The 18,813-nt window shown below is 35.9% G+C and overlaps 2 protein-coding genes across 7 annotated transcripts in view; one reads left to right on the top strand and one right to left on the bottom strand.

The window, feature by feature from the left end:
• The window catches only part of LOC100750068 (mitoguardin), a 41,770-nt gene that overhangs the window by 5,606 nt on the left and 17,351 nt on the right, over positions 1-18,813 (bottom strand). The window contains exon 1 of one of the 2 annotated variants that reach the window (XM_012380904.3): positions 135-461. The exons of the other annotated variant lie outside the window; for it this stretch is intronic. The gene's annotated coding sequence lies outside the window, so the exon portion shown is untranslated. Of the gene's footprint in view, positions 1-134; positions 462-18,813 lie in introns of those variants that run through there. 2 annotated transcript variants of the gene reach the window in all.
• Positions 576-18,813, top strand: part of LOC100740525 (protein unzipped) — a 33,866-nt gene continuing 15,628 nt past the window's right edge. The window contains exon 1 of one of the 5 annotated variants that reach the window (XM_012380907.3): positions 576-906. Coding sequence is in view for 1 of the 5 variants with exons in the window: in XM_012380906.2 (XP_012236329.1) it covers positions 13,582-13,587 (6 nt within the window). In the remaining 4 variants the exon portion in view is untranslated. Of the gene's footprint in view, positions 907-9,732; positions 9,994-10,431; positions 10,533-13,566; positions 13,588-18,813 lie in introns of those variants that run through there. The other 4 variants (XM_033318798.1, XM_024364979.2, XM_012380909.3 and 1 more) reach the window with 4 other exon arrangements.

Below are 18,813 nucleotides of genomic sequence, written 5' to 3'. Positions count from 1 at the left end.
TATAAAACTCACTGACAAAGTCATACGAAAAACCTAGGATATTCTGTATATGCAATGTAAAAGCGGAAAATTCAACAGAAAATTCGTGAATCGAAGAGAAAGATAACCTAGTAAACGGCTCAAATGGTACAAACCATGGTACTCAGATTCGCGGCAAGTGGAAGTGAAATATCCTTTATTTAACGAAGATAGAGATTTCGTACGACTGTTGGACGAGGAGAGGTTTTCGTGCGGCTGGCTACCCCTTGAGAATTCTCGCAACCCCCATTAGAGGAAAAGATACACCCTGAAGAATCCAGCACTGGCGATGCTGCCGGATGGTTGGCGTCAATAATACCAAAGTGACGTAATCCTTTTGGAGGTTCGTTATTGGAGGATGTGTCATCCAATGGGGAGGGGTCGATACGGCAGCTGGGAGGCGCGCGCGGTCTCAAAGTGTGCTCCAGGCACGCGTTGCGGCACCGAGGTTCGGCGCGCTAGTAGTGCACTGCTGGAATCACCACGACGAGGTAGGTTACAGAGAGGCGATATAAAGAAGAGAAAGAGAGAACGCGAAAGCAACGGGTGATAGAAAAGGATCAAGTTAGATCGAGTGAGCGCGCAGAGAAAGAAGGAAGGGTGGGACACACACTCTGTAGTCCTCGCGCTAGCGTCAGTTATTCGGCTTGCCGCTTGCTTGGCGGGTGTAGTGCGCTTGTATATTCTTCAACGATTGCTACGGCAGGCCGTTGACACGCGAATATTTTTTAACGTATCAAATACATAAATATTCCATAACGCATTGTCGTTCTGTTACGCGACAACAGAATAAAACTTTGGACAACACCTAGTGCCATACCGCGTAATCCCCGTCCCCTTGATGCCATTTGGACTCGCTCGCATTATTTGGATTAAGATAATGCAATAGTAAGTACGACTGTTTCCTTCTCTACGATTATTGAACGCTCCTGGCTAGGGGTTTCTTTGAAAAATGCCTCACTGTAACAACATTATGCATTCTAAGGGATCTCGAGTCTTCTCGTCAATACTAGATAATTTGTAATTTTTTGATAAAAATTATATAAATTTATCACCTTGAAAAATTTTCTATGGTTTTTCGTAAAGTATATGGATAAAGACTTGGATTTATCCTTACGTTATGTACTTTCTCGTACGTCTTTCATTTTGTTCTCTTCGAACCTTTATATTTCAGTCGTCTGAATGTAGTGCTAAAATGTGACTGTTATATTTCTTCCAAATAGCATTAAATAGTATTACTATTACTATTACAAAAGTATCGTACTTGTATTATAATATTTCCCTAAATAAGAAGTTGATAGTTGTCGACTTTCGGCTAGGAAATTAATCGATGCGAGTGAACAGCGTAGTAGGGGAAATGAAAGATTTCAAAATATTGCGTGATTTCCGATAGGATAAACGACACCGCGAACATCTAGGGATATTATAACGTTCGGTATCTTTTTAAAAGAGGAACTAGTCTGTCTCTGTAATTGTTCAAGATCAGGTATATCTTCGGTATAGGTCAAGTTCAGGGGTCAATACCTTGTATCCGTTGAATCTCGAATAAAAGTGAATGCCGTAAATGTAGCAATAGCACCGCGTACCAGCAGATCGATGGAGGTGCCTGGTGCGCTGGTGAACTTGGAAATTTCCCTAGCACACGCGCACTTCCTGCACCCGTGATATTTGCGTATCCGTTATATACACCTTGCCCTATACGAACTTCTCTGTACACATATGTGCTTCTATTAAATCTTAAAGTACAGCAGGCGTCTCGGAACACGATGCATAGAGAGTATTTGACGAGTGACTCACCGCAATTTAGGCGTATTGTGTGCAAAATGTGAAGGATGTTAATCCGGCCGAGTAACTTCCTCATATCCTGGCATACGGAATAATGAAATCGAAACGAATTTCTGTGAAGGATTAAATATACGGTGAAACCGAAATTGCTAGAGTGAAATCAATGAACGTGAAAGAGGTCCATTCACATTTATATGCTAACCTAATCTAAAAAGGGCCAACATTGCGTTAACGTTGTTGCGATGATGAAATCTTGTTAAAATGTTTCTCACCTCCGATGTTTTTAGTTGTTACTTAAATATTTCTTTCTCTTACAGTTTAGAAAATTTTGAAGAAATTTAGAAACTTACACGACCATAATAGTTACTTTTTTTTCTTACATTTTAAATATTTTGTTTGTTTCTGATTTGTATAACGAGCGTCTGCAAGATATCTATTATAGCAATAGACTTTTATACCTTGATGAGAGAATATGTAAATTACTTGACATTTTTCAATAATTATGCGTTTACGCAACTTTCATGCATTATTTCCATACTTGATCCTTAGCGGGTTAATGTGAAGGACTAGAATTTATTCATTTTATTTATGTTATGAGAATTTAATTTTATTGCAATGAGGTTGACTTGTGAGAAAAAATCGAAGAACTTGTACAAAAATAACAAGTAATTTTGCTATTTTGCAATTCGATTGCAATTGATAATAATGGCTTTCAATAATGGTCGTACGATTTCGATTGGAACAGTTTGCTGGAATTTTCCACGTTTTAACACTTTCGTATCACTTTTCATCATGAAAAAGAGAGAATAATAGCGCTCCATATCATAATGCTGATAATACACGTGCATAATCGAATAATACCTACGCTCGGTTAAGTTAATGAAGATGCACACCGTCGAATGTTGAAAGGAGCATGATTGCGAGTTTGATGAATAATATCCTGATAATATTAACATGCCAAAGATTTACTACATTTTCTCGATCGATCACTTTCATGACGAATATTATTGTATCGTTTGATATTACCAGTCATTGGAAATGAAATTACTATTAAACAAACAGAGATGTTCCTTTAATTTACTATTCAAGCAATAGAAGATCGAATTTACTACTACTACTATCTATGTATAATTGTCAAAAATTTAGCATTGCTTTCTTTCTATGTCGTTAGAAAATTTAATGTTACTATTGTTTTTAATTTGCTATTTAAATATTTCCGCAATTTACTATGCAGCCAGCGCAAATGAAGAAATATACTAAACTTAACACTGTCACAATATCTCTACGATTGTCAAAAATTTAGTATTGCTAATATTTTTCTATAATTGCTAACAATTTACTGTCTCCCCATAATAGAATATTTCTCAGCAATTGTGGAATTCTGTTTGAAACTTCTATTGAAACTATTAATTTGTTCGTGACATGGAAACGTGTTGAATCTCTGCCAAAGCAGCGACTGAACATTGCGAAAATAGGGGTGATGTAAATGGAAGAACCGGCATTCGAAAAAAAAAATCCATTACAATGGAACAGACTGATAGAACGAAACACAAACTGATGTTCCGAAGCAGCGACCCAGTTACATAGGCACCACCTATAGGCAACGACCTGATAGTACCTCCTATACTGACAATTTCTTAGATCTGATTTCATGTCTACGTGTAAACAAATTCTTAACGATCGTTTCATAATAACGACTATAAAAACAAAGTAGTTAGAAAAAAGGGAGATGAACAGAGGACGAAATTATTCAGAAGCCGAACGGAATCTTGAAGAATTGAGCAACTGTGACTGAACAGAAGTGAAATCAATCACTCAATCAATCGATTAAAAAATATTCCACTTTTTTACGTCCGACTTAAAAATAATTAAAAAAGTAATAAGCAAAAAGTTAAATTAAGAAAATAAATCGACCATTCGAACAATCTTATCCAGTTTAAAAGAACCTTATGAAATTTTTGATTCCACATATTGTTATTTGTTAGATTAAAAGGCTGAAGCGAAGAAGAAAGTAAAAGTGGAAATTATTAATAAACCAGGTGAAACCTTCGGAAGTTGATCATGCGAGGAACCCGTGTACGCAATTACGTCACTTTTTAAAATTTCACGTATTTCGTGTTTCGAAGAGGTCTGAGATGGAACAAAATTTAGAAAATAGGATCGAAGGGGGCTTTGAAAGGGAGGAGACAGAATTATTAATAAACCAGACTATTAAAAATCGATCATGCAAGACGTTCGCGTGACACGCGTGATGACCTGTCGATACGACAAAAATTTCACTACAGATCACTAACAAGATACATGATATGATCGTGTCGGTTATTAGGTAATAGTGGATCCCCTGTCGAGGATGCTTTGACCCTGATGAGGCTAATAAAAGTGACATCATTATCGCTTGCCGCAACGAGCTTTTAACCTACGTGGTTCGCTCTGATTTTCATAATCTGGTTCGCATCATCGTGGATGCTCTACCCCCCATTAGTCGTTGTCTCTTGAGTTAGCGCCGCAGTATGACAAATAGAGAAAGTTTACTCTTCTTTCTTTTCACATTCTTCTCACTTAAGTTCTGGAGGAAGGCTATCGTTCGATAATATTTCACAAAATCAAATATTCATATAACTGTTTCGCAATTAATTCATTAAGGGGATTAAACAATGAAATAATGTGTAAAAATTGCATAAATGCAACCAGAAGGCCATAGTACCATAATTTGAAGAGGAAATAGTTTATCACAGCTCTATGAAATCATTCAAGTTTTTTAAACTTTACAAAATTATAAAGTCCAAATGGAAAAAGAAACAATAACGAATAAATATCGAGCAAATTAGAATTCTTTATCATAATATGAATTCACTAATGTGAATTAACTAAAATGAAATTGTAAAATAAATGTCTTAACGGAACGTTGGTCCTTGATTGGTTAAAAAAAAGGATATTTAATATTTCTGATTATTCATCTTTCAACAGAAAATTTGTTTTCAATTAGGTTACATTCTATTTTTTAACATTGTCAAGTAAGGGTTGTCTATAAATCACAGTCGATCGTTTCATCGACAATGTTTTCATTGACACGATTTCACTGACACCGAGTTCATCGTCGATGTTTATTTATCAAGACGCTGAAACCATCGACCATCATTTCACTGATATCATCTCTCGCCAGCAATTATTACCTTCACCGCCATATGCTATCATCGAATATGCGTCTGTATCCGAACATTCATCTTCGCGCATAAAAGAATAAAGCAGAAAAGGAGAATGATAAAAGTTACTACGAAATATTGTTACTTCAACAGTAACATAAATTATACGTCGCCTCCGATTTCCATAATTTTTTAATACGTTGTCGAAATCATTATCATGAATTGTGTTGTGGTTTTAATGCGGCGTATGCATAGCAAATCAAACGCGTGGGCGAAGAAGGGGCTCTGCCCCGTAGAAAATCTAACTTCACCCACGTTCATTTCTATCTAAAATAAAATTTGATTTAGATTAGCTTAAATCCTTTCGCGCTGAGGGATTCAGACTCTGTCCCTTTCTCGCCCACGCTTTTGCTTCATAATACACGTACGTACATAATTCTCTAAATACACGTGCATGTATGTTCACTAACGTTTGTGAGTCACGTTTTCCGTCAAAAAGTCGTAAGAAGCGAGTTCTGTCGAAGTTACAAGAAATATCAGTAGCATAGATTTCAGTAAGAAACAGGAGCGAATTTAGCCAAGGGTATATAATCAACGATAATACGTGTCTACAAATACAATGATAATTGTCGACAGGAGACGATGTCGAGGAAATGTTTGCCGGTAATTTTATGGTAACCTGTGAAACAGAATGCCAAATACTTGTACTTAATACCTTCTTCATCGTTATTTCTTCAACCTAGATTTTACTTGGTCCTTAATGGGTTAAGATGTGAATTAGACGAACGGTATGACAGCATGGGTAAAAGATGTGGGCGCGGAGGGGTTAATCGACGTTGTTCATGGATAAAAATATCCAGTATCACTTTACGTGAAAGCAGTATTAATATTGTTAACTTATCCTTGCGTACACGTAGATAGATAAGCGTTGGAGAGATTGTGGAATAGGAAGAGGGTAAAAGGTGTACGTACCCCCCACTTAGACTTTTGCCTTCGTAAAGTAGAGCGATGAAGGTCACACTGTACGAGCCACGTCAGCTGGAAAGATCCTCCGTATCTCGATAAACTCGAGGTCCAACGCCTAACACTCCGCTCTTCTTCGTGGCAAACACGAAAGTCGCACCGGAAATCCCGTTGGAGTTCCTTCGCTTCTTTCTTCCAGACAAAGTTTAGTATACTAAAGCGAGGTATACATAGAATATCAGCAGGATGGTATACAGATTCATTGTGGTTTGAGGTGGTTGAATTTATCAGTCTGGAAGGTTTTATATCTTCCTCTTAGAGCAAGTGATTTTATTTATAGTATTTATATATAGTATATATAAATATTTATAGCACAGAAAGAATTTTGTTTTGAGAAGACATTTTGTTCAGAGAATACTTTCTTTCTCTCTCCTTTTTTTGGAAATGTATTTTGTATTTGTTGGAGTTTGTACGAAGATTGTCAAGAAAGAGAACCCTCCTTAATGAATCAGAAATTATTGAATTCTTTTGAGCAATTCTGTCTCCTATAATTTCTATCTTCTGCTTACGAGATTTGATTTGAATTTCTCGAAGATTTTACATTTTCTTCTAATATTTCGTAAGATAATGTTTCGGAAACAAACTCCCCCGGCACCTTCTTTTTGAAAAATTAATAAATTGGAAATTACTGAATTTTCGAAAGAATTCAGCTTCCATCGATGCTCTGATCATACGATCCCCAATTCCAAGATACATTGACTGTGAAATTTAATTTGAATCCTTTGAAAATTCTACGTAATATTTAAGAATTTTCTACCAATAAAACCTTCAGCATTCCCAGCCCAAAAACCTGAAAATCGCAAATAGCTAAGTGTTTAAAAAATCTCTTCATCTCGCAATAATTCCATTATAAAATTGTCTGCTCTTTCTTCTGTGAGTTTCATTGGAATAACGCGAGTTCTCTGATCGGTCGAGGCACATAGTTGAACCCGCTTGAATCCATTGAACGTCATCAAGGTATTAGAGAGCATCTCTCGTGGGCGTGCGGAGTGCTTCGTACTCGGTGGAATCAGCTTGAAGTGTGGAACGAGTCGGAATTCGAGTACCTGGAAACGTTGGTACGGTGGAAAGTGGCGTAAGGTCGGCGTGTAAATACGTACAATGCGGCAGTGACGTTGTAATTATTCATAGAGCTGCCGTCTAGCCACGTTCAATCTACCTGACAATTCCACCGCCAACATTATCCTTCGATCGATTTTTAAAAAATCTCCTTCAAGCCACGAGAAACACAGTCGTTGAACGAATGGAAACTTACAACAGACCGTACCGCGACGAATCGTCTAGCGGTTTTGTTTTTAAACGGCCCTACTTACTTCTTAACGTTATATACCTCGCGATGAATCATCGGTCGAGAATCGCGAGATGATTTCGCGTGCAAGTCTGAGATGTGTTCTCTGCAAACTGTATGGCGGAGAAAGGAGTACAGCTTGTCTTTTGACACTGAAACTATATTAGTAGACGTAGCTAGATTTGCTATTATTTGAGTGGTGAAAGTCATTTTTAGAAGAATTTCTCTCCCTTTGTGTTTGCATTCGCATTTTAGAATTAGATATTTCTCGTTTCCTCTGTGGTGATCTCCACTTCCGTCTTAGCAATTCATCGGAGTAATTTCAAAAATTCAGTCACCTTGTGATTCCTCTTTTTCCTCTTAATTCGAACAATTAAAATAATATACATAAATACGTACGTAGGTATAAATATTTCGGAGATTATGGTGCTAATCGTTCCAGTAGGTTCTAATTATTGTCGCGTTATGGTTTCCTTTTTTCGTATAGCTTCGCGTATACGTTTCGTAGGGTGTAAACAGCAGACTTAATTGCCACGATGTGGCTTCTTGGTAGTTTTAGCCTAAACAGTGATCCAGATAGGCTCTTGGTACCTTCGAAAGACCACGTAATTTCATATTCTCTCCAGAATATTATATCATTTTTTAATACCGCAATATATTATTATATAATATTATAGAATTCAATGTTATTAATATTTTGCCATATAGATAAACTGGATCGATGATTATTTGTACGAAGTTTCACCCTTGAATTTTTTCCTTTTATAAGAACGCTTACAGAATGTACATTTCATTATAAAAAGTTTTAGACATTTGACTGAACGAACGGTTGTATAACACAATAAAGACGTTGACAAGTGTCCCAGAATTTTGGAAAGGCTAGAAACGGTAAAAAAAGGTTGAACTTAAACGACCCAGTTAACCTATGGAGTGTAAAGAAATATGTTCTTTCTACGAAGAAATAAGTCTGCTAAATATATAGAAATCTACACTGACGCTGAAATATGCTTATTAATTTTAAAATTACGTATATACATATTTTATTTGAAGAAGAAGATGAGGAAGAAGAAAAGAAGCAAAGTAGATTATTTTATATGTATTTTGTATATATAGATCGTACCATGAGATGCATGGCATGAAAACTAGTCCGTTAATTGCATTTAGCTAGAAAGAACATTGCCTTGAAACGGAAAACATCAGGCGCATCACACGAGTTCAAGAAGACAGCGAAACATTGTAAAACAAGATCGTGGAAATCGAGCGTTAAAAACCGGCGTCATCGGTTAGACGAGTTCAAGGAGCGCGATTCCAATCTCTCGGATCGAAATTGAAGTGGAGGATTCGTTGAATTGGATCTGAAGGACCGAGGATTGCCTCTAAAACGGCTTGAATAAACCATCCTGGAATTAAATACAAAGCTTCGTTCATATTCGATTATTCAGACGGATTTGCATCAGACACGAGATAAAAGCTAATGGGACTCATTGAATTCAATTGCATCCACCGATTCAGAACACCATAATGGAAAGATATTTAACAACTTCTGACAGAAGGAATATGCCGATTCCAAACACGTAAAGGTAAAACGAATTAAATGGATGAAAAAGAAGAAAGAACAAAAATATCGCATTTAGACATTCTATAAGTATAATTTATATTTAATCATAGTATAATTGAAATATTCTGTAAATATGGGACTATTAGATACATAAAAAGAATATCTGAAATTAATCCCTTCTTTTCAAATAAAAGACGAATTGCTGACACAGGTAAAACTATAAGAGACAAAAGCCTGACACATAAATCAGTAATAATTCACAAAAGAAATTTCCACGATTTAAAAAAGAAAAGTAGCTTGTCATAGCGTTACAAGTTCTTCGTAAAATTAAAACTTGAGGCAAACGCAGAATATCAGAAGACTGAGAAGGATTACGCTGACTGAGACAATAGAAATAACGAACGATAAAATACGGAAACATTGTTGAACGTTAAGCATATAATACGTTGAATTTATTGATCGGCTCTGTAGAACTATAGTTTCAAGTGCAATAAAGGGACTAAGAAAAAAGAAGGAAGAAAGGGAAAGATATCAATTAAATGCCTGGAATCCCTTTTGATAATTATTACAGAATTAAAAGAACAGAATTCAATAATGCAAGTTAATCGAAAAAAAAGAAAAGAACCGCAAATGAAATATCATACTGACGAAATGCTGAGCCTTAACGGGTTAAAAATATGATTTTACGTATGACTACTTCCAAACATAGTCCTCTTCCGAGTGACATCAATGTCCACGATGAGAAGAGAGGGGGTCTTGCTAGCCGTAAACTGGTGGTTCAATTTTCAATGCACTCACGGGCAATCGAGGGACGGAAATGAGTTTAACAATGACTGCGGAGAGACGATCCGGTTGCATAGGTGCCCTTGACAGTGATAAATAGATACTGCAGCCGGCAGTCGCCTTGTCGACTAGGATATTCATATCTCGCCATTCGTATCAGTTCCTTTTCGGTGATCGGTTTCGTTATATTGCAGTCTGTTACCTCGTGATGCATTCAAAAGAAATACAAATTCACGTGTTTTGTCGTTTTTATCACTTAGTACCAGCCAATTTACCCTATTACGGTAATAACTATAAAATCGCGAATAAACGACTGTTTGTACGTTCGTTTCATAAACACAGGGTGTCTCAATAATCATGGTAAAAATGGCAAGGGAGTGATCCTACGTGAAAAGGTAAGTTGGAAATATAGAATAGAGCTTCTTCGTACGACGCTTCGTTCCTGAGAAAATCAAACTTGAAAATTGATCAGATGCGAGTTTTGAAAATACCAGTTTCCCGCTACATCTGTTCAAATTACGTCTTCTCGAAAACGAGGACCTAAATGGACAAATTCTATTCTATATTTTTAACTCACTCTTGCACGTAGAACAACTACATGCCGGATTCTTCGCTCATATCCAATCAATCAGTCAAACTCGCGTTATACTAGACAAATGTTGAAATTCGATTTTCTTGAGAACTAAGCCTTTTCGACCAAGAATTTTATTCTACATTTTCGTCTTAATTGTGAACATCGGACCATTCCCTAGTCGGAAGTACTATATTACGTGGCATATTAGACACCCTGTATAAAAATATATAACTATATAGAAATTGAAGGTTTTTGCTGATAATAATAATAATGAAATGCAACGCAGTCGGTTCTGAACGGTAAATACCGTTTTTTCTTTCATGAATTTGGTAATTTTACTGGAAGGACAGATGAATATGGGTACGTAATAGCGAGAGAAATTTCACTAATAGAAATTGGTGATTGTTCGAGAGGCTTTTTTTGGGTCAAGGGAACTCTACGATTCATGGAATCGGTACAGTAAATAACTATACCAGAATGACCTTAAGTCGCCAGCATTTTACATCTTGTTCCGCGATGTCGAGTGTCCAATTGTCAGCAATGATAAAATATTCTCGCGTCATTACGCAATTGCAACAGTGAAAAGAAAAAAGAAAAAAAAAATTGATTCAGAAGCCACGTTCGCGTTCGTGTGACCAAAACATTGAGTAAAAAAAGCCGGTATCACCGGTGGTATACTTATATAATGCGTGTGCTTTATGCTCGTTCAAGTACGACTGTTATGTTCATTTAAATTGTATATTATTGATTAATTGTTTTGCGCTGGCGGCAAACTTTGTGTTCTTGCGTCTCATAGCAGAGCGACGAACGTTTAAGACGGATGAAATCGAGTGATCGAATAATTCGGAAGCTCTGACGAATTTCAAACGATGGAGCCTGACCCATTCGTGGCACGCAATGAATCACGTACCCCTGGAGCGTATTATCGATTGCTCGGTAGCAGGAAGTTCTCATCGGGGTCAATTTTCTTGAATTCGTTCTTGACGTCTTGAGCGACTGCGTAGTTGATTTTTTATTGAGTTTTTTTTTTTAATAATATCCATATTTCATGATAGTATTACTCTTTGTGACTGTTAACTTCTCTAATGTTGTTTCGTTCATTTTCATGCCATATTATTACTGGATTTAGTTATTATATTATATTATATATTCATCTATTATCAAATATTCGTTGGATTCGTTGGACATATTAATTATACAATTTACGTATATCATCATTGTATTATCATTACTTTGTCACTATATAACGTTATGTACGCGTGATTATCGAAGGAATAGATTTTACCGAGTAACATGATAATAGAAAATTAAAGCGTAGTAGAGTTCCATTTATTTATTCCACAATGGAACGATAAGTCACTTTCGTTGAAGATTCGAATTTTCAATACAAATATAACGATACGATTGACAGAAATAAGAGAATTCCAAGGTAGATAAATTACCCATATCCAAAAATGATAAATTACTTTGTCTTCTCCAATAAATTTAATTTATCGAATAAAATACTTATCGAATTAAAGCTTCGAACTAAAAATTCTATCTGAAAGTTCCACCGAAGCTCCGGACGTCGAAACGACACAAAACCTATTAAATTGTTGATACAAAGTCAAGGACGTTGACACGACTAACTTCGTCAGTATCCTCCCTGATACAGGATTCGTTCAGTACACAATATAGACCAGCTCTGAGGGAAACAAAAGTGACGAACCAGCAAAGCAGTGCAGTACAGTTCTTTGTTCCATTGTGTTTGACTGGCGACGAGGCAGGGTGTACCTGAGGTGTCTCCCCGTGACGTTTGCTTTGTGCCCGGGCAGAATTTACTTCTTCTTCGTCATTACCATAGTCTGAAGGACTTGTCGCGGTATTTCTCTCTCTCTCTCTCTCTCTCTCGCTTTCTTTCTTTCTACCTTTTTCCTCGCTTTCTGACACAAATAAAAGAATAACCGAGAAGGAGAGACACGTAGAATACTACGCGTGTGTGCACGTGGTTAAGAAGCAAAACCGTAAAGAAGTGTTCTTGACTCTGGCGTGGATTGTCACACGGGGGTGTTATCATGGTAACGCTGATAGCACGACCGTGGAAGGTCGATACCTTCCTCATTTGGTATTCCAAGGCAAGGGCATGCCCTATCTACCACCCTGGCATACCAACTGCGACCCCTGTTTACTCTTTCCGTTTTCGATAGTGTACAGCAGGCACAATGCATGCAGGTATATGTATGTCACGATAAAAATAGAAAATTTGGAGAGTTATACGCTTACTGGACAACGCACGTATTTACGTAACGTTCCTGATTCGACTTAGAATTATCTGGTATTCATTGAACAAACAAGTTGCAACAATAATAATGCTATTAATATCGTGATAATTTATAAATATCGTATAATGAATATTAGTAGCGTTATTTCTAAGTAAAATGTCCTGTCTGATATCTTTTTTCATTATTCAAGGTATTTTCAATTATTCCACGTCCTCGTGTTTTTTACCTCCTACATGATGTCATATCATACAGGTTGCTACGAACCAATGGTTCGATATTTTAAATTGAATGGAGAGACGGCACAAAGGAGCCGACGAAGCTCTTCAGTTTCCAATAGTAAAATTTTACGTTTCGCTGCTCGTAAGATATACATTGATTTATCGAATCAATGAATGAAATAAACGTGCACGGTGAACATCTTATTGTACGAAAAGTAAATTCGGAATTTACAATGAAATGAAGATCACGAGAAAGAAATATGACGAGTACAATTTTATCGATTTTCTGATTGTTAATGTCACTATGATCGAATAGGAAATTACTAATTTGACATGATTGGAAATGGAAACAACCTGCCAGCGTGAAACGTATGTCTTTTAAAAATAGTCGATAAAAATGGTCTTAAAAAGTGTCGTTATACGTTCAGTTAATAATCCTATTAACTGGCTAAATATATATATTTGCTGAATTAATGCATTAACCGTAACATACATATACATATATACTTGTAACGTGTGGTTATACGATGCAGGAAGTGCGTTATCAAACAACGCAACAGCGGTGCAATTGCAATAAGTAGCCCGTTAACGCGGTCGACGTTGGAAAATTTCAGCAATTTTTCTATCAGACACGACAGAACGATTTTCTCACGCGAAGAAATTATTTAATCAACACTGGCGGATTATATAAATTCGAGAGCTGGTCACGCGTTTCATGAACCGGACCGTTTGTGAACTGTAACGTGGCGCGAAATCGAGGCTAAGTTCGTTCGGTGTACGGAACAGACCGGCTAATCTCATGAAGATCAGTCTGATTATCATTTTGCTCGAACTTGAGGCCGACTTGGGAAATTGCAGCGATTCGCGACACGCCAACTTGCCTCAAGATGTTGCACGAATCAAAATGATCGCGATCGAGACGATTAGAAGATGAATGTAAGAATACGATTTTTTTTAAACTAGCGTTCATTTCATAGTCGTTGTTTTAAACCGCGAATAATTCTAGACGACGCGTTTCTCAATTGTTAATCAGAGTACGAATGACATAGATCAGCGTAGCATTAGCTTATAAAATGTATGACTTGTTTTCTAGATTTTTATTTCTGCGATACTTGCAATAGACGAAAGATTTTGCGAGTCGTGAAAATTAGAAATGTTTGTGTTCGAGTATCGAGACAGTTGCTTTGGAAAACGAAGGTTCACTAACCCCCTCGTTTCTATATCGAGTGTAGCTGCGTACCTAAAACTGTAGCATAGAATGTATCACCAAATTCTAATCATAGAATTAGATCAATTTTATTCCATTTGCGAATAAGCCTTAGACATTTTTTTGCAGAAAAACTTTAATTCTTATTCCAATTATACGCGTTGTAAAGTAGAAGATCGAGGTGCAAATATGAGGATATTTCTTTCATCCGTTCTTTATTTGCAACCATTAATTAACCACGCTATCTTACGATTCAGCGGATGAATCATAAAACTGTTTCCTGTATTATAGAGACTGTCGTCTATCATCTTTATCGAACATTTCATCGGTACAAATATTAGAACACTTACTAATATAAGTAGTATTTATTAATACTAATATTTTTCTCGTCTATAATCTTCTGATCTGAAGATTTTCAAAGGCTAAAAATTTTACGAATATTTTGTATCTTCTCTCATTTTCTAAAACCACATTCTCGGGCTAGAATCGATTAGGTGTTTCAAGAGAATAGTATCATTACAGCATCGAAGGTCGAATTTTAAAGGCTGTTTAAGGATGGACACTTGAAACCTTTGGTATATCGTGAAAGGTGTGTTGATCGATTGCGCATGAAAGGGACCAGTCATCGAGAATTTACATATATGCAGTGATAAATAGATTATCGTCCCTCTGCAACGATACAAAATACGATATGATCAACAGAAGATGTTCCGAGTATTCTTCAGGATACAGCTTCGTCCCGATATTTGTTCAGTTCGATAAGAATGTAAATATTTTGTTTGAGAACGATTAAAATATTCCCACGTGTCAGAGAATTTACCTAGAAATCGTGCAGGTGTTCTCTGAGATCTCTAACACGATTTATTTATCGATATTATATTTCAATAGATTTAATTGGAAAATTGGAAATTTGTAAGTTGTAGATTTATCTTGAGATGAAAGTTAGATATCTTCTTGTAAAAAATTGTACGAGTTTCAAATTATTGTTTTAGATTCAGGCCTGAAATAGAATACAAATATTATGCAATGCATATCGCATAACCGTTTAAAAAACTAGCTTTTAGATTTTGTTTGTTAATAACCCTTTAAGCAGTATCAGCATAGACAAATTAAGTTTCATTAATACACGTTTGCTTTTCTTGATATTTTCTAAAATAATATTAGCTTTCCTTCTATACGCATATGTATGAAGTATACATCGAACATTAATTATCGATTACTAAACGGCGGATTTGTATCGAATATTTCATGCAATGGAAAACACCTAAATACGTATAATATAAGATACGTAAGGAAGCACATTTTATAATATTTAGTAGATAACATCTCTCTACTTAGATACTATTTCTATACATAACTGTATTCGCAAAATATGAATCGTATTAGAATCTAGTATTCATTCATTCATAATTAGTATAATCGTCTTTTTTTAGAATAATTTGATTTTGAGATACATAACTCACAAACACAATTCTGAGACCTATTTTTATCATACTTTAGATCATCTCTGTTTTATAGAATGATTGCACGCTAGACGATCAAGGTTTAAAAACGAATTCCAAAAAATGGTAACATTCCCACGAAACTATATCCTCGAGAACTGCTTTCGATATAACACGAAATCAACGAGCGATCCACGGTGATAGAATGGCGGGACTTTCTCTAAAATTACTAGCCTCTTGGAGGATCGAAGGCATTCCGTGGCTAATTCAGCGTGAAAGTCAATTATCTAATTTCATCGGTGACGTTTCACCGTGGATGCATCATGGTATATGTATCGCGTGATTTTCCCGTTGAATTTTTTCTCATTTCAGATCCGTACCATCGAGAGAAAGGTTTCTTAAATTGGAGTAGTATTTAGGATCGGATGATCGAATGAGATTTTATTGACAAGGAATGTTATCCCATTTACGATGAGATTCGAAAGGATGCATAACGTTCATTACGAAGATGTTAAGAAAAGGGTTACTGATAATTGCTTTAGGGTCTCAACTTTTCTGAGAAACGATCAACGAGTTGTTTCGAATGGAAAGTTTTGTAGCTTTTTTTTATCAAAATAACTCGTGACTCTCTATAAGGAAAGATACAGTGAGTAAACAGAAGTATAATTCTCGAATCAATTCTCAATAGCTGTGTTTAACATCGTTGCTCTTTCAATTCGTAGTAAGAAATCTGTCGAATGGTATTTCTTGCGAGGCATGATTAGGATAATTGAGAAGATGTTTTGAGTTGTTTGGTCAAGACAGGAATAATACTTGGCGCTGGAAAGGTCAAAGACCTCTTTAGCTATAGTTCCAAGAGGAGATTATATCTCTTCGGCTTGTTACACCTTTAGAAAGTTGCGTCTAGTGGACGAAAAACTGTGCAGTAGATGAAGTTGTGCTCCTCTCGAATAATAGTTCGACTAAAATATTTGTATTTGTTCCTACATTACCAGCGATAAATTTCAGTCATTGGTTATATTTATTAAAAAACTCTAACGAATTTTACTCATAATATATAAATATTTCAGTATGATATAATATTTATGTTACAACACACGTAATAATGCAAACGTAATAACAGATCTATGATGGAGTAATTAGAAAGTGTGTAAGAGCGATGAAAAGCTCGCAGAAGAATTTCATTTATGGAGATTAGAAAATTAATTTGGCTAACAGTGTACATTGTAACGAAGAGAAATGTTGAAAGAAAGAATTTAATTGGAACTGAGGGAAATTTTTCTAAATAACAAAGAAAAATTATTTGTATAAAACGACAGTACCACATATTCTCAAATTACTTTTTCACGTAACGAGATACTCTGAAGTTACTTCTTCGTATAATTTCTGTTACAATAAGAGAAACTACTTCAGACGTTCTAACGTATCCTGCAGCTGATTACATAACGAGAGAATTTGTCATAATATCGTTTCTACCGATCAGCAATCGAGAATTGATTCTTTAAAAATAGAATCATTTCGAACAAGAGCTACTTAACGTTGTAACGTATAAACGTAACGAATACGACTATTACTATAGTTACGCTGCGTTTGCAAGAGACGTTTATTATACTCCGCACGCGCCTCGACATTCTTTAAATATCCTTTAGACCTCAAAGTAAACGTCCTTACTCGTTTAACTACACTTGACATTACATAAATCTAATAGATAAACAGATAGTTTGGATTCAGTCTGGTGGACCTTGGAATAGCACTTGGCTTACAAATTGTATCAACTTTTCAATATTGTACGTAATAGCTACCGCAGATATCTACGTATAAATTCAATACAAAGTTAATAAAAATGTACAAAACACATTTCTTTGCGGAAACGTCGAAAATAGCAAACGTTAAAGAATACATCTATCCGTATATCTGCACTAATGGTATTATTAAATTTGATCGAATCTTTTAAATGTTTCCAAATTTTCTAAATTTTATAATTCATTTTATACTTGGAACAGTGATAAAATTTCAATGGAAAAACCCCCGAAACGACCGTTACATAAACATCGTAGCCAGCCAAGCATAATATATGACGTACCTAACGACATATACTCGCCATCGTATCGTCACGAATACCTTGAATTTCGTGCAAGTCCGCAGAGATAATCGCAATCCTCCCGCTGTGTCGTCTCCGTTTCTCGTCTCCAGGCGTTTGTATACCTTCTCTGGTACGTGGAACGATCTCAATTAAATAAACTCTGTGTCAGCGTAGTCTCCTCGTTCATATAAAAGTTCCGCACAGTTAAGGTCAGTAGGTCGGCGTCGTGTCAAATGAAATATACGAATCCAGTCTGACCGAATTGCACGAAGGACGAAGCCGGCGGTTAATAATGCATGCGGCATACATAGTCTCTGTCTTTCCTTCCCTTTAGCCTGTAAATCTTGTCAATCGTCCACCTTGACGAGGCTATCATCATCCGTGACTAGGGTGCATAGATTTTCCCTCTTTCTCTGTTCTTTCTGTTTTATTACGTTTGTTTGCTGCGCGGCTTTTCCCTTTGATGTGCCATCGATTGGTATCGAATCGCGTCACCGCAACCAATCTATCTCGATGAAAGCCGCAGCCAGAGAGAACTAATTTTTCTCTTTTTTTCTTTTTTATTTTTTGCTTTTGCTTTTTGCTGACACTCAGTTGTCAGTTTTCATGGTCACTCTCGGGGAAATTGAATCTTTAAAGGCTGAAGGGCTACCGAGCGTTTTTGATGATCAAAAGAGTAACGGATGAAACGAAGTGTTTTTTTCTTTTGATTTTCGAGAGAACGGAGTAAATTACGTTGAGTAATTTTGTCGGTTAACAGCGGAATATCAGCTTTTAGCAGAACTTTGATCGTCGTCCAATCGAAAGTTGTTGAGTTGTGTAAAATAATCAATTTATAGATTTGCTAATCTAGTAATTCGTGAATCAGCGTTTATTTAATAAATATTGATCGTATAATGCAGAAAATCTTGTTTCATATAACAATTTAAGACAATATTATGGAAATTAAATAATTCCTCCATTCCTTCAGTTCATCGAAGAGAATTATGTTTAAGGATCACCAGTGATTATTCCTTCATAAGAAAAATAACGAATGTTGGTTATTTCGAGACAACGTTAGTCGAGTCAAATAATTTCTTCGTTACTTCAACTGATCACGAAAATTCGTATTTAGCAATTATCCTTCGCAAGAAAAATAACGATTGCCGATTTATGGATGATTTATGTCTACAAATTCTCAAATCAATCTTTTGCAATATATAAAACTTAAACGATACCGAATAAGTAAAAAATCAAATTTTATATAATTCAAGAAAAGAAGCCAGTTTCCATTTAGTAATCTATTTATCGTATCATTTTGATTTTTCATCGTTCATCGTTCATCGTTCGTTTGTGTATCTTCTTTTTAAAAAGCCGCGAAAATCTTCGCTCTTCGCTAACTAAAGAACAATTTCGCCCGACCTATGTCCATTTCCTCGAAACTGTTATTC

The sequence above is a fragment of the Bombus impatiens genome, unplaced genomic scaffold, assembly GCF_000188095.3.
Source record: "Bombus impatiens unplaced genomic scaffold, BIMP_2.2 scf_0114, whole genome shotgun sequence".
Classification (NCBI taxonomy): Eukaryota; Metazoa; Arthropoda; class Insecta; order Hymenoptera; family Apidae; genus Bombus; species Bombus impatiens.
Note: the sequence above shows the minus strand (reverse complement) of the source record. Positions and strands in the feature narration are given on the sequence as shown.